At 40.6% G+C, this 15214-nt stretch overlaps 1 protein-coding gene across 3 annotated transcripts in view; it reads right to left on the bottom strand.

Moving 5' to 3' along the window:
* Nucleotides 1-15214, bottom strand: part of LOC117956127 (transcription factor COE1-A-like) — a 78156-nt gene that overhangs the window by 22578 nt on the left and 40364 nt on the right. For all 3 annotated transcript variants that reach the window (XM_034891035.1, XM_034891037.1, XM_034891036.1), the window contains exons 7-10: nucleotides 4618-4699; nucleotides 3443-3584; nucleotides 1937-2070; nucleotides 223-349 (exon numbers count right to left, since the gene is read on the bottom strand). In XM_034891035.1, the coding sequence (XP_034746926.1) occupies nucleotides 223-349; nucleotides 1937-2070; nucleotides 3443-3584; nucleotides 4618-4699 (485 nt within the window). The remainder of the gene's footprint in view (nucleotides 1-222; nucleotides 350-1936; nucleotides 2071-3442; nucleotides 3585-4617; nucleotides 4700-15214) is intronic.

The following is a 15214-nucleotide window of genomic DNA, read 5'->3' on the forward strand; positions in this document are numbered from 1 at the left end:
ACACACACACACACACACACACACACACACACACACACACACACACACACACACACACACACACAGGCAAACACTCTTATTATGCAAACACACAGTTATTATAGTTAACAAAATATTTTTTTAAAGGAAACGTACCCCTAGAAAATAGAAGAAGAATCACAGCAAAATACTTCAATCAAGAGCATGTATGTGTGTGTTTGTATGTGTGTACAGTTGACCTACCTGTGTAAATGAACCTTCCGGGTGTGCCTTTGCAGAACTGTTTGGACTTGTAAGACAGAGTGACCTCAACGACCCCGGGGATGTGTCTGGGGGGCGTCTGCACCCGGATGGCATGTGGCGTGATCAACTAGAGAAGGAAGGAAAGGGCGGAGTCAGAACATAAAAACATATCACCTTAATGTAGCTCTGTGTGTTAGCACAGTGCAACTGGTGTTTGGTTAATTATCCCTAAAATACTAACAGAACGTTTAGAGTTTCTTTGACATCTTGAATATTGATTTGGTGTAGTCAGGTTCTGTTGTTTACACACATTGTGCATGAAAACTTGTTTTTTTCCCCCTTTAAATCTGACCCTGTATCCAGTTTTGACCTTTACTGTACAGAATGTTATTCTATATGAGCATTTTTACTGAAGCTCCTTCCTGCAGTTTATTTTAGTTATTGGGTTGGAGATGTATCTGTTAAGGTGGTGAAAGGTATCTCTTAATGAACTGTATTTACATTTGGATTTAAGTTTCAATCTAAGTTCAATCTGAAGTTGATGTTCGCACCAACTTTGTTTCCTTTCTCTAATTTATGCTCAAATTTGGGGGGGGGGGTATTTTTACTGTACATCCAATGTTCAATACATTTAAAATCTTGCATATTAGACATAATAGACATATAATTTTATGATTTGGCTTTTAATGTGTTACTGACTTTCGACCTAGTGCCTTGTAATCTCACAGAAAATGGAACAAATGCTTTGGCAGGCACTATAAAAATCAACAAGCCACTTTAGATATAATCTGATTTCCCAGCTTCAATGTTGATATCAGGTGAAAATAGATCATTGTATTGAGCTGTTTGTGGCAAACACTAACTTTTTTAGCATCCCATTTTATGGTTGGTTTTCAATAATGTTTAACTATTAAGCCTAGGTTTGACAAATCTGCAGGTAGGAGGAAGAACTGCAGACAAACAGAACTTGGCAAACATAGAATCCCTTTCCACCCACAATGTTTTCTTGCTTCGGAATCAATAATCAGGTTGAGTGAAAATGAAACATTTGGTTGGCCAAAATCCATTAGAAGCCAGTCTAAGAGAGCTGAGTCAGTTTGAACTGAACTGAGACTTTGTACACATATTAGTGTGTGTAAGTGTGGCTCTCAACACTATAAACAAACCCCTCAGCTCAACACACACACACACACACAAACGCACACAAACGCACGCACGCAAGCAACGCACGCACGCACGCACACACACAAACACACACACACACACGTGTTGTTGCTGTTGGAAAGGAGCCATGGTTGCTCCGCGCACACCGTGAGTGGAGTCAGAAGACAAATAAACATTCCGTAGAGGAGTTGCGATGGGGAAACGTACGAGGGGGAGCTGTGTGTGTGTGTGTGTGTGTGTGTGTGTGTGTTTTGTGAAAATTAAGCCGATGGCTATCAGAATCTGCTGACTTGATCAGTATTCCACAGAGAAAGAGACAGAGGGAGTGAGGAAGGTAGAAAGGGGCGGTGGTTGCTTGTTGTGGGGACTCATTAGAGAGGCAAAGCTCTTCATTAACACACAAACATTCACATGATCACACACAGCTAAGAGCCCAACCGTGAGGAAAAGTATGTTTTCATATTAAATTACTTACGGTAAGAGGGCAAAAACACACAGTTGAGGGGTTGAAACAACATCAAGACAGGATAATGATTGCTGGCAAACTGACCTCGCTCCAAACCAGCATGGTACCGAAGATGACTTGGAGACCATCAAAGAAATTGTCTCCTATGATGATGACTGTAGCGCCACCCGTAGTCCACCCCTCGCTAGGACTGATGGCTTTAATGCAAGGAGCTGCTCCTGGAGGGATAGTAGCCAATGAAGAATGGTAAAAAAGGATTTAAACACATTTCATGTAGATTAATATTGTTGGCATTTGAAATCAACATTCGTTCTTGACACGTGAAGCTGTAGAAAATAAACATTTGTTTCATTTAACAACAAATCAGTCTCTGAACAGGGAGGAAAATCTGGCCTTTTCATCACTGTTGCATCTGCACCTCATATTTCTTCATGCTACACCCTTGGTTTTTGGCAGTGGCCCAGATCAGCACGCCACACTTCTACTCTGAATAAAGTGCAGATTTAAAAACAACTACTAGACTCCTACTACTCCAATGGTCCTTCACCAGTGAGGTTTCTCCTCATAAATTGGTCTTCTAAGTGGAATGAGATAATGAAACCAAGCAAATACCGGCTAAGCTTTGAGAATAAATTTTTATGGACCATGAAATGCAGTTGAAAGCTAAGAAGTGAATCTTAGTTTCTATTTATTTCTATCTAACGTACACTGTTCCCAAATGTCAAGAACGAACATGCTCAAAAACATGCATCCTCTCAGGCCTGAGACAAGGATTAACAATTAAAGAAAGAAGATTTATGTAATGTACTGCTTTTAAAACTTTTTTTCTTATTTTGTGAGGATAAAAAGTTATTAATAGTTCTTTTGCACTTTTAACAGTTTGAAGGGCAATGTGATCCTCAACCATAATGTTGAGGAAACTGAACTGGGCACTGGTTATTTAATGATGTTTATCTCAAAGCCCGACTGACATGAGATTATGGCAGTTCATTTTTTAAAGTAATGATATGACATGGATAAAAACACACGCAGAAGGCTCAGTGTGCATCATAATACTCACAATACAAACACAATCTGTACAGTCAGTTTTATGTAACTTCAGTATTGTGTGAGTGTGTATAAGCTCATTTCCAATCCCATATCACAACAATATAAACTTGTCTATCAAAGGATGTGTGTGTGTGTGTGTGTGTGTGTGTGTGTGTGTGTGTGTATTTGTGTTTATCAGCATTATGTGAATCACAACAACATGCTTTTAGGTTTTTTTCTGAAAAAGAATCATTATTATATTGATAATGATATTAGACCTAGCAACACACATACAAACACACATCATCACACCATGCATTTTGTGTGTGCATGTGTGTTTGTATGTGTGTTGCTAGACATGTGTGTGTTGTCGGTTGGATTAGCCAGATGGAGGGGCAGGAATCACCTGATAGGATTAAACCATCAGCCATCTGGTGGCCATGCTGCTTATGATCTCGCACGCACACACTTGCACGTGCACATGCACGTGCACATGCACGTGCACGCACGCACACACACACACACACACACACACACACACACACATACTTGAGAACACACCGTGTTCCAAGTAAGATGGCGTTCCTTCCACTGGGTCGAGTCTGCGGGCCCGTCGGCCATGTTTGGAGTTGTTGTGGACAAACATGTTGTCGGAGACTGACAGGACATGTCCCTCCACGCTCACCGTGGTCGATACCACCACCTGGAGAGAAGCAGGGAACGGGACAGGACACGTTGGGGGGCAAAATGAGTGACAGAGGGAGATTGACAGGCGTAGTGACAAGAAAGTGGTAAGATAAAAGAGGCGAGAGTTGGGTTAGACAGGAGGGTAAAGGGGACAAAAAAGGGGAAATAGTGGACAAAGAGGGGGAAGAGCAGAGAAAAGAATAGAAAAAATCAGGAATTAGAAAAGTGTGGGGTCTAGAGCAAGGATTGCAAGGAGTTAAAAGCGTGAAACTGTGAAAATCTCTCTAAATGTAACCCGTTATCACTGCTATTACCATCACACTCAACACACACTAAGTCAGTGTGTGTTTAGTGTCTATCCTCCTCTGTTCAATAGTTCCTGATGGGTCCAGCCCTTAATTATCTCCCAGGGAAACAGAGCTGTCTTCTCTGGTTCCACTACAATAGAGTTGCACAATTAGAGCCACAGATACTGTCACCCACTCACTCCTGTACTACTCTCTCTCTCTCCCCACACACACACACACACACACACACACACACACACACACACACACACACACACACACCATGGTAATAAATCTAGCAGTATCTTTTGGGCAGCCAGTATCTCCACTCAGACTCAAGTGGTGTCTTCCTGATTGTGTTGCGGCCATGAAGATAAGGAAATTATTAAGACAGCACTGCCTTGAATCTTATTTACAATCCCACAACATCCTTTCTTTATTTCTTTCCTTAAAGTTCCTCTTATTCCCCCCTCACCCTGCTCTGTCTTCCTGCATTGTGCGTGTATTTATGTTCTGACGAGTCAGGGTCAGGATCTCATGTTTCCTGATAAAGTGCTGATAGCTTATTTACTTACACAGAAACACACACATTCCTGTGTTTATGTGTTAAGAATAACCATAAAGTTATGTGTATTATTATGTGTTATGTCCAAAGAAAACATTGAGAAAGTAGAGATGGACTGAGAAAGAGAAGGGCATGCAAACACATGCAGAAAAAGGAAGGATTAAGTGACGAGAGTAGAAAAGTGTGGTGGTTTCTACCTGGAACCTCCTCATGTCTCGTGGGTTTCCCGCATTTTTTAGACAGTTCTGGTTGCACTTGAGGAAAAACTTGAGAAAGAATCTGTCGAGACAGAGAGGACAAGCAATATTTGAGGTTATCATTAGACCAGAGTGAAGACTACACAACCGCCTTCCTTCAGGATATGAAAATTCATCGTCTCCAACATATAGCACAATCAGAACCCCAAATACACATACATAAATTAACAATTCATACTGTTGGAAGGTCCAAGTGTATTTCCTTATGAAAGTTCCTTGTGGATGTGTTGGACATGTTTTTATGTTCTTAAATCCACAATGCTTGGAAATGCCACAAGAAGACATTGGATTAACGTATATATAGGACAAAGACAAATAAAGCAGCAAAAAACTTTAAGAATCTGTGGCTGTGAGCTTTTCTTTTTTACACTTTTGTGAATCCATATTTAAACATACTTCTAAAGACCCTCCTGTCTTTGCCTTTCATTAGTTCTTTGTCCAAATTGACCTTCATCGTCAATATTTGTCAAATTAGCAACTATTAGTAGCTTTAAAAACCTAAAGGGCTTGTCAAATTTCAGAAACAATTTCAAACCAACTTTTAAAATCTGAAGAGACAGATTAAAAACAAAGATCTTATAGGTTTTGTCTGAATGCTTACCCTGATCATTAAGAAAGGTGGAACTGTGTTGACGCTGGGTGTTTGAAACGGGACCATATGTCATGAATCTATATTACAGAATAAATCAAATACACAGATGGCCATCAACAGCTAACAAACACATCCAGGTTGTGTTTTGGTGTGAGCCAGCTGGCCGGCCTGGCAGAAGGAACACGGCACACACATACACAATAACACAAACACACACACACACACACACACACACAAAAACGTTTGCATATACCTCTTGTGTTTTATGTATGTTCGTACACAACACTGTTTTGACTGCTTAAGTTTCCTATCAGACAGAAAAATAAAAGAAAGCATATGTAGATAAAGCATCACCGAAAACAGGATCTCTGTCGCAAAAACAATTTGTAAGTTCCCAAAAAATGGCAAAGCTTTTATACAGGGTTTTATAACATGGTGTCCAACCTCTGTATTTTTCTTAATCCATGCTTAAGTAATTTTAACTTTTCTGCATCACCTCCATTCCTTCGTGGCAGAGCATGGTGCTTTACTATTCAAGAGATGACATCCCTTATACTGGGCTACTAGAACAAGGCAGAGGTGTGCGCTCTTTGTGTGTGTGTGTGTGTGTGTGTGTGTGTGTGTGCAAACATGTACTCCACATGTGAGTGTATGTTCGTGTGTGACGGCGCAGCACAGCTCAGTGGCAGGTCTGAGTGTAAAACTCTGCGTTAACGAGCTCAGTCTTCGTTAGAACACCGGCGCTGGGATTCTGAATGCCTAATTATCTTGACCTCTCACCCCTGGGTGACAGCCTATCACAGTGGAGGACAGCCACACTGACCCCTGCTGACCTCCCACTGTCTAGTCCTTCTCACAACACTGGCATAGCGTTAACACGACCACCATAGCTGACCCTACACTGTACATCTCTGTGTAAAGGAGGCTCACACACTCTGCTCATCTGACTGGAATATGAAAAGACTAAAACAGTGGTGGAAAAAGTGTTCTGGAGGAGATCTTTTAGAAATAATTTACTTTACTTTGAGTAAAAGTCCTGCATTTAAAAACATTGTATGCTGACGGGCAATGTCTGAAGTATTTTACTTAACAAATTATTCAAATGAGTTCCACACAGTATGGTATACAGATTTAAAATTGGGAAAATAGAGCACACTGGTTTTGGATCAAGACTTGGAATCTGCCGTTTCAAAATTGGAAGAGAAAAAGTTGGATCGGTGCATCCCTACAATCACCTTTGCTCAGCAAAATGCACCATGTATCATTACATTCATAAACGATGAAATGAAACATGTTGGATGAATTTCCTACTTTATAAAACCATAGATGATATGTATTGACCCGGATACAAGATTACAAAAGGGGGCCTATTCAGTTTCTTATCTGGTGCATATGCCACAAAGGTTTCTAAGCTTACGGTTTACATCTATGAAATGCGGCCCATTGCAGATGCGCAGTAGTGTTTTTCCAGCTGGCCCCGCCCATGAGTTACCACTCGGCCCATGGACTTTACATTGTGGTGACGTCACAGTTTTTCTTAATCAATGGAATACAAAACAATACAAGGCCCTGTGCCTCAAAAGTCCACCACAGCGTTACTGGTGTTCCTCTAAGTGCAGTACTTTGAGTAAATGTATTTCTTTACTACCTATTCCCTGTGGTCACTGTAATCCTGTTTCTGCAAAGGTGAATAAGAAAGGTTCTCGTTACTAATGCTGCACCACTGAGAGAAATGGGGATGAAGACTTAAACCATCACCTAAATCATCACCACAATCTCTGACCCACAAATTGAACAATGTCATTTTCCTCCTCCATCACATTAACAATATCATCCCCCCCTCCTGTGGGCCAGATGTATGTATATTTGCAAATGTAGCGTTATCAGCCTCATATGGCCGACCTGCAAAAAGCGGATGCAGTGATTCATCAGTTTAAAGTCGTATTTACCATCCCTCCAGTTCTTTGGGTAATCAGCGCCTTTCTCCGCCCATTATACCGTGAATTGCGCGCCTTTAAAAGCGCAATTGAATGGCCAATGCCAAAGAAATCCTGCTTGATGTGTATTATTTCTGCATTAATGGTGGGAAAATGTATGTGCGCTGTAGCAAAGCGTTAATTACTTAGTGCTATGATACGGCTAAGTGCAGACTGCAATATTCCCACTGCTGATGCCATGACTGTTTGAAATGATGCTAATGCCAATATTGGATGTATGTAATGTAGCGAGAAGTTTAACAACTGCTGGAATGGAATGCGAACCCCGAGTCTGAGATTCAATTGCATCTTTCTTCCTGTAATATCGCATGGCTGCTTAATCTGTAACACTGATTGAATGATTGTACTGAAAAAAGTGTGATCCATGCGGTAATACACTACACATAATATAATACATAGTGAGGGGCACTTTACGCTTCCCCTCCCATCTCTTTATGGGCAACTCCTTCCCCCATTCCATGAATGCAAATGTATGACCCGGAAAGCACAATTTGCCATTCCCAGCTCCCGCGACAGGCAGTCTGCGCTTTTACCTCAGTTGTTTTGTACTGTTTGTACATACCTCGCCATGCTTTTAGGCATACGTTGCGAAACAAATACAACTGAAGTGGACACAAAAGCATTAGTACATCTGGCATTCAGTGTATACACAAACCAAATAAGTTTCCATCATCATATCGCTGGTGATATGATATTACGCATTATTTTTCGTATTTCCATTTACTGTTTGATTCCGTCTTTTTCCTGAGAGAGCGTTTTCTCTCATTGATTGCCAACAGAGCTTATTCTACATTTTAATGCAGTATGTGTGTGTTCCTCTCCCCCCTTTACTTGACCCCATCTGGCCTCATCAACTCTGCTACAAAAAGGCCCCGCAGCTACACACAGAGGCACACACACACACAGACACCTTGTGTGAATTGATTTCGTTGGTCCAGTCACTGGTCGTTATGAGGCCTCCAATTAAACCGGGCAATTATAAAAACTCTAAATGACTGTGGGGGAGGGGAGCACTCTCCCCAGATCTCTCACTCACTCTCTCCAAACGCCCGATCATGTTCAAGTGACAACAGCGCTGTTGACCTTTGTTATTCTGTAAGTACCACACTCAGAGAGCTGACCCCACGCACACATGTGCACAGGCACACACACAATATTTATACACTCAGACAGAGAAAAGGGTATATTCCTGGTTAGAATTGATCACCAGATGCCTCATGCTTATCAGCTTACATGTTGACAGCTGAGCCTATCGCGAGACAAGATGCTATTGAATGATTTTTGCAAAACCGTGGACCATGTTATATTTTGTTTTTTAATGTCCATTCCAAACATTTCAAACTCTCACTTACTGCACTATCTGCACATGACAATTCCACTATGGTCATGTTTAGGGAAAGGTTGTGGTTATGGGAAACTATGGCTACATTAAGGCATGGTTAGAATGATGCTTAGAAAACACTTTGGTAAGTTAGGGAAAGGTGGTGGTAACGATACAAAGAAAAGTTTTAATTGCTTTTTCAGTTCCCTGACCAAATTATCTCTCATGTCATTTTTTTGTACATACAACACTCACACAAGATTACATAAAACATTGCCTACTTGCAACCCAGCAGATGCAGAGCAACATTAGCACTGAATTGGGGGGACGTGTTTTTGGCAACCTGATAACTGAATATTCACTCTCCTTTTACCTGGCTCTTTAGCTGCTAGTTGTTGAAAGCTATAGTGCCTAGTTTCTGTCGCCCCGTTGACAAATGCAAAGTAATGACCACGCCACTGTTGTAACGTCCACATGATACAGCCTTATGTGATCGCGAGCCCTTCTCAATGCAGTTGCTATAAACCACGGAGGACAGGAGGATTAAAAAAAACACGATGGACTCTACAGAAGATGCAATTATCTTAAGTTGAGTTTCTCCACGGGAAAGTCACCGGAAGACACAATCAACTATAGCCTACTGAGAAATCCTGAGGGAGTTGTGTGGAACTGATAATTAGCTTTGTAGCAACAAATATGGCAATGGCTTGAAGCTAATGGACGTTTATAAAAATCAAAAAGTTACGACCTAAAGCTTTAACTTCACCTGCTAGTTACTACCTTTGGCGTTTGCGTCATGTTGTGGTGAAGCTGTGAAACCTAACCAGTCATTTTTAATCACATTATAGACTTTTACCTTGGTGCAATGCTAGTTCTCTCAACTTAACAAAAAGGTGATTCGGTCAACCATGAGGTGTCATTCTTTTGGCTTGTGTTACTCTTGTCCACGACAATGTAATCAACCACACTAGGGTGCTCTCATTTAGCCTGCAGTCCATGTAGCAAACCATGGTTGGATGCATTTTTTTTTAGCCTGTAATCCATGGTATAGTAGTGAACAACGCATTTACATTTATTATTCAGAGGCTGAGATGGCAATTATGGCTCAGAGCACAACTGACATTAATATTTAATACATAAGGCTAACACAGACCTGAAGAGAGAGACAGGAAGTGACAGAGTGAGGGGATGGAGAGGGTGTTGGGATGTAAAGAAGAAGAATGAGGAAGAGGAGGGGGATATAGAGAGTGTGTGTGAGGAAGAAACAAATGGAGGAGAAAATGAATTTGCTTGCTTTGACCACCCTCCTGTCATTTAAACAGTTACAATGACAACAGAGCAAGGGTGACATCCGGGGGAATTCCAGTGTGTGAGTGTGTGTTTGTGTGTGTTTTTGTGTGTGTGTGTGTGTGTGTGTGTGTGTTTGTGTTTGTGTGTGTGTGTGTGTGAGACTGAGTGTCTAAGACTGAATGTCTATGTCCGTTTTATTCCCTAAAGACTCGCTATTCTACTGCCAAGAATAACGACACCGCCTTGGAGGAGAAAAAAAACAAAAGAATCTCTCCAACAAACATGCACACACACACACACACACACACACACACACACACACACACACACACACACACACACACACACACACACACACACACACACATACACACACACACACGTACGCAAGCAGGAGTCTGGTGAGCTGTTGCTGACAGGTGGAGAAATTGCAGTCAGTTAGTGCAGACAAACTGAACAACAGATCAGTGCTTTTGCTGCTCCTGCCTCCTCTGTCTCTTCTCTGTCTGCCTGCTTCCTTTAGATGTCTTATTTCACCTGCCTGCCAAGTTTGTTGGCAGAGCTTTTCTGACAGAAGTGATGATTTTTACTATCTTTACACTATGTGCATGTGTGTGAAACAACTTGCTAATCAAGATTCAAGAGATATTGCATGTGTATATATTGTTACTGCCAGTATCTCATCAGCTACTGGTTGCACAAAGAAGAAGCTTTACATTCAAAATATATTTGATCATGACTCTAGAGCTAAGTGGTAATACCATCACTTTAATTTTGTCTAAGATAGTATGGTAGAATACTATTTCAGTTAAACGGGCTTTTCATTATAACTTGTCATTTCAAATAGCTAACCTAGTTCTAGAGTTTCCCTCTCTGCCTGTTGATCTGTCAGAGATCAACTTCCTGTTTCCTGTTTACACTGAGTGCTTGTTTTTGTTTAATGCGATGACAACAGATAGCATCGCTGGGCCCATTGCCTAAAATCTGAGTAGTCATGCAAGCAGCAAAAACAAGGATATGAAATACTATTACGCCCTCTATTCGGCTGTTATCACAATAATAATTTGATAATGTATTACTTCCTGTGGAATACAGTTTTTTTTCTGTCTTGTCTTGTTTAGGAGCACGTCAGCAGAGTTAATGCTTGTTGATACCAGGCTTGAACCACAGTGCAGGGACAGTCCCTATGATCAAAAGACCACCCTTGAAATATATTTGAATGATTACAACAAGTAGAAGTCGGGTTTGTTTTGGTTAGTGCAATCACATCACAAGAGTTACATGCGAGAGGTGTGTAACTCACATGTACATGCATAAATGTACATGAGAATATCATAGTGTATATCACTTTCTTTTAACAGTCCATGTAATCCATCTCAGCTAGCGTCATCGTTGACGTTATCAAGATGATAAGGTGTTTTTAAAAGGATCAGGGCGATTACATTGACAGAAAGAAGCAAGGAGATGAGGAGGAATCTAAAGGGGAAGATTAATTCACTTTACTTGGAAGGATATCTGGATATCCACTTTAGACTTGGTTTAATAATATGTGAGTTTAAGTCTTGCATGACATGGAAACTGTGCTGCCACAGCCAAAGTGAAAGCTGGTAATCTGTATAACTGCTCCATGATGTAAGGTTTAATTAATTGTCTTACAGACACATTGGGCTACAACTAACGATTATTTTCATTACTGATTTATCTGATGATTATTTTCTCGATTAGTGAATTAATCATTTGGTTCGTTAAATGTCAGGAAAGAGAAAACACACAGATTCCCCCCTTGTTGGACTTGTTTTGCCAATAATGTCACTCAACCGACCATTTTAGCTCTACAAACAAGCAACCTCCCGGCCAGAGGTCTGATCCAAGGACAACAAAACCTCACAATGTATATTATGTAACAACCTGAGATGAAGGAAAAAGAAAAGATCGGTTTTCAGACTGCACTGACCATGCTAAGTCCTTTGTATCTGTTTTCTTTCTATGCTTAATACCCAGCAGAACTTTTACTGTATAACCTAACATACTGTCATTTGCAATAAAGAAAGGAAATGGGAAGATGTTCACATACTCAGAGCCATGGATGGCCAATGCTGAAAGTAACAGGAGTGTGAGAAGAGCGGTGAAGACGAGCAAAGAGAATTAGAAACCTGGACACATAGGAGAAAGTGCGAGTAAAGGGAAGCGAGTGGTCGGGAGCGAAATGGCAAAAGAAAGAAAAAAGGCAGCGGAGGAGGGAGGGAGAAGGGAGGGAGGAAACGCACTGGAGAGGGAAAGAGAGTTATGCGAGGGAACAAGACTTAAGAGAATTGAGCAGAGTCGAGCGAAGCAGAGTTATTTTACATAATGATGGTTGATATGCACAGAGGTAATTGATAGCTGAGCTGCAGCCCAAAAAACACCCAGCTAGCTGTCAATCACGGCTCATCTCCCAGGAGATATGCTAATGATGATGATGATGAGGGCTTAGCTTCATATTGCTATCATTACTATTAATGCTGTCATTGTTGTCATCTCTGCATATTTAAATTACAGAGCAGGCCACTGTGGTGAGAGCCAGCCTGTGTGATGTCTATGAGGGGGCTTGTACTGTCTGGCAGTGCTGAGATAAAGTGAGTATTAATAACCTGCACAATATACAAGTTCAGCGCTGGTGGACCTGTACAAGTGTCATTACATTATTGTTACATGTAACAGTGACACTAATGTCATCAGTTTGTCACAGTGTTGCTCAGATTGGCACCCTGTCATTATCTATGGCCACATCAGCCGCTGCGTAGGGTGAAGGATCATCAATAAATTAACAGACATAGTTATGTTGGGGTGAGTTACAATGATTAGTCATTTGTTTGTGTATTACATTCCAATGTACTGATGTACAGTGATAGAAAATAGGAAATAAGCTGTTTTGTAGAGTAACTCCAGGCATAGGTTTGTTTTGCTCTTACAGTCAAATAATGAAAAGAATGATAACAATTTCACTGTAAATAATAATTACAACATATTACAACTGGGCCGTATTTTTGTAGTTATGGACTATCGAGGACGAGGCATTGATGATCAGACTGGTTGTAAACAAGCAAGATTATTTGACCCTTTTTTGTGGAGGTTGATTCCAAAGAGAAAAAGTGATCACTCAAATTACACAAAACACAACTGCCAAAAAAAACTGTTTGCGCAACTAAATAAATCATTGATCTCTTGGTCAAACTTGATGTAAAAATTCAGATTAAATCTACCAAACGTGGAGTTTGTTAAAAACATTGAAGCTGCCAACCAGCAGACGCCAAGGCCCATAATGACCCTATGAGATATTAACCACTGTGGGTCCATGATAACATAACTTACTACATGATTACCTTCAAGATAAATACTGTCAGAGGTCTTTCATCGCAGGGAGAGAAATGGGGGAGAACTGTGAGGAGATGAGTGCAACGATGAGGGGCTAGACAGACTTCGAGGGAAGGAGGACGTTACTGTGGTGTATATTTTAAAGGCTGAAGGCAAACTGTTGAATTATAGATGAGAGAGATTGATTTGGGGGGTGAAGAAAAAAAGGAGAGAAGAGGTAGAAGGAGCGACAGAGAAGAGTGGGGGAGGCAAGGACAGGGGAATGAGTGAATGGTGAGCACCTAAAGAAGTGCTAGCTCTAGGCCAAACATGTATAAACACACGAACACACACACACACACACACACACACACACACACACACACACACACACACACACACACACACACACACACACACACACACACACACAAGCAGTTGCCTAAACCAACTTGGAGTGGCAAAAGGTAATTTGGGTTGTTTTGAAAGGCATTGACAAATTATTTGAGTCATTGACGTATGAGGAGTTGTAAGTGTGTACACACAGTGTTCTGTACATGTGCGCTTGTATTTACACATATTGCAGAAATACTGCAAAAAAGAAAATGATATACAAAGAAAGACTGTTTAAGATTTGTTGGATGTATGTGTGTATCTAAGTGTGTATATCTCTGTAGTTGAATCCATTAGCATGCATGTGTGCATTACACTTGGGGACTATGTGTGTAGACTCCATTTTAATATATTGCATATTTAAAGGGATGATGCCTTATTCAGTCACAACATACTGGTGCCCATAACCTAACACTAACAGCTATAAATTATTGGCCTCTTTTACAGATTCTCCCTGATTCTCTAGACAGAGATGTCATACATCAAAGACTCTACTGAAACAGGGATGTGATAATTATAAACAATTAAAAGAAATTCAGTCATCCCCAGCAAAAGGCATCGTTCAATGAATTTTTGCAATTTATAATAAATAAAAAATCCCATACTGAAAGCAAATGGAAAAAAAGAAAAGTTTTTGAGGTTTGACTCCCTGTACTCTTAAAGGGTTACTTTTGTGACCTTAACTGGAAGACGTAAGCAGTGAGAAGGAAGGATAGACACAGGAAGAAACAGAGAGAGGAAAAAGGATGGTGAGGGAGATGTACAGGGCAGGCTGGAAGATTTAACTCCTGCTACGTTTGTCAAACAAATTAAACGATGTCCAGGGTCCTCACTTGTGTACACGCACGCACACACAAACACACACATAAACTGCCCGCGTGGCACGCATATGGCTCACCCGGTCCAAATAAGGAAATATGCATTCATTACCATAACTAATGTACGAACCACTCCATTTAATATGCTAATTCACTGAAATATTACTGAGCGCCGTCTGTTGTAAATGAATAAATTTGAATTGCAATTAGAATAATCCTTTATAATTAATGAAAACTGTCAATTTTGGTTCAGAAGTAATTTGATTAACGGGTTGATGGGGCACCAATTAAGTGGAGGATGAGGAGTAGGAGAGAGGAGGAAGAGAAGAAAGATGACAAACTCTTCAGATAATCTCTGCCTTTTCATGTGTGATGAGAGATTAAGCTAAAATAATGTAATGCTCCTTTAAAGACCCAGAGTGTAGAATTAACCACAATCTTCTCTTACCTTTGTGGATATCACAGCAGCAGCAGGATGAACAGGAGGCAGCATAAAAAAGAGAGAGTAGAAAGAGAGCAGGGACACAATATTACTTATGATACATGTCCAATACAAACTTCAAACATTATGCAACACTGCTGACACACCTTCTTTCTAATTATAAAAACACAATTTCGTTTATGTATTTTAGCATTCTTATTTCAGCAGTAGGTCCAGTAATGGTATCATTGGCTTTCTAATTTACAAGCACCTCCTACCACTAATTAACCACATCCATGTTGCTGTTATTAGCTAATTACAAGACTGGACACATGCCTGGCTAATTAAAGTTATTAAATTTGTGTGTGTGTG

The sequence above is a fragment of the Etheostoma cragini genome, chromosome 13, assembly GCF_013103735.1.
Source record: "Etheostoma cragini isolate CJK2018 chromosome 13, CSU_Ecrag_1.0, whole genome shotgun sequence".
Taxonomy (NCBI): domain Eukaryota; kingdom Metazoa; phylum Chordata; class Actinopteri; order Perciformes; family Percidae; genus Etheostoma; species Etheostoma cragini.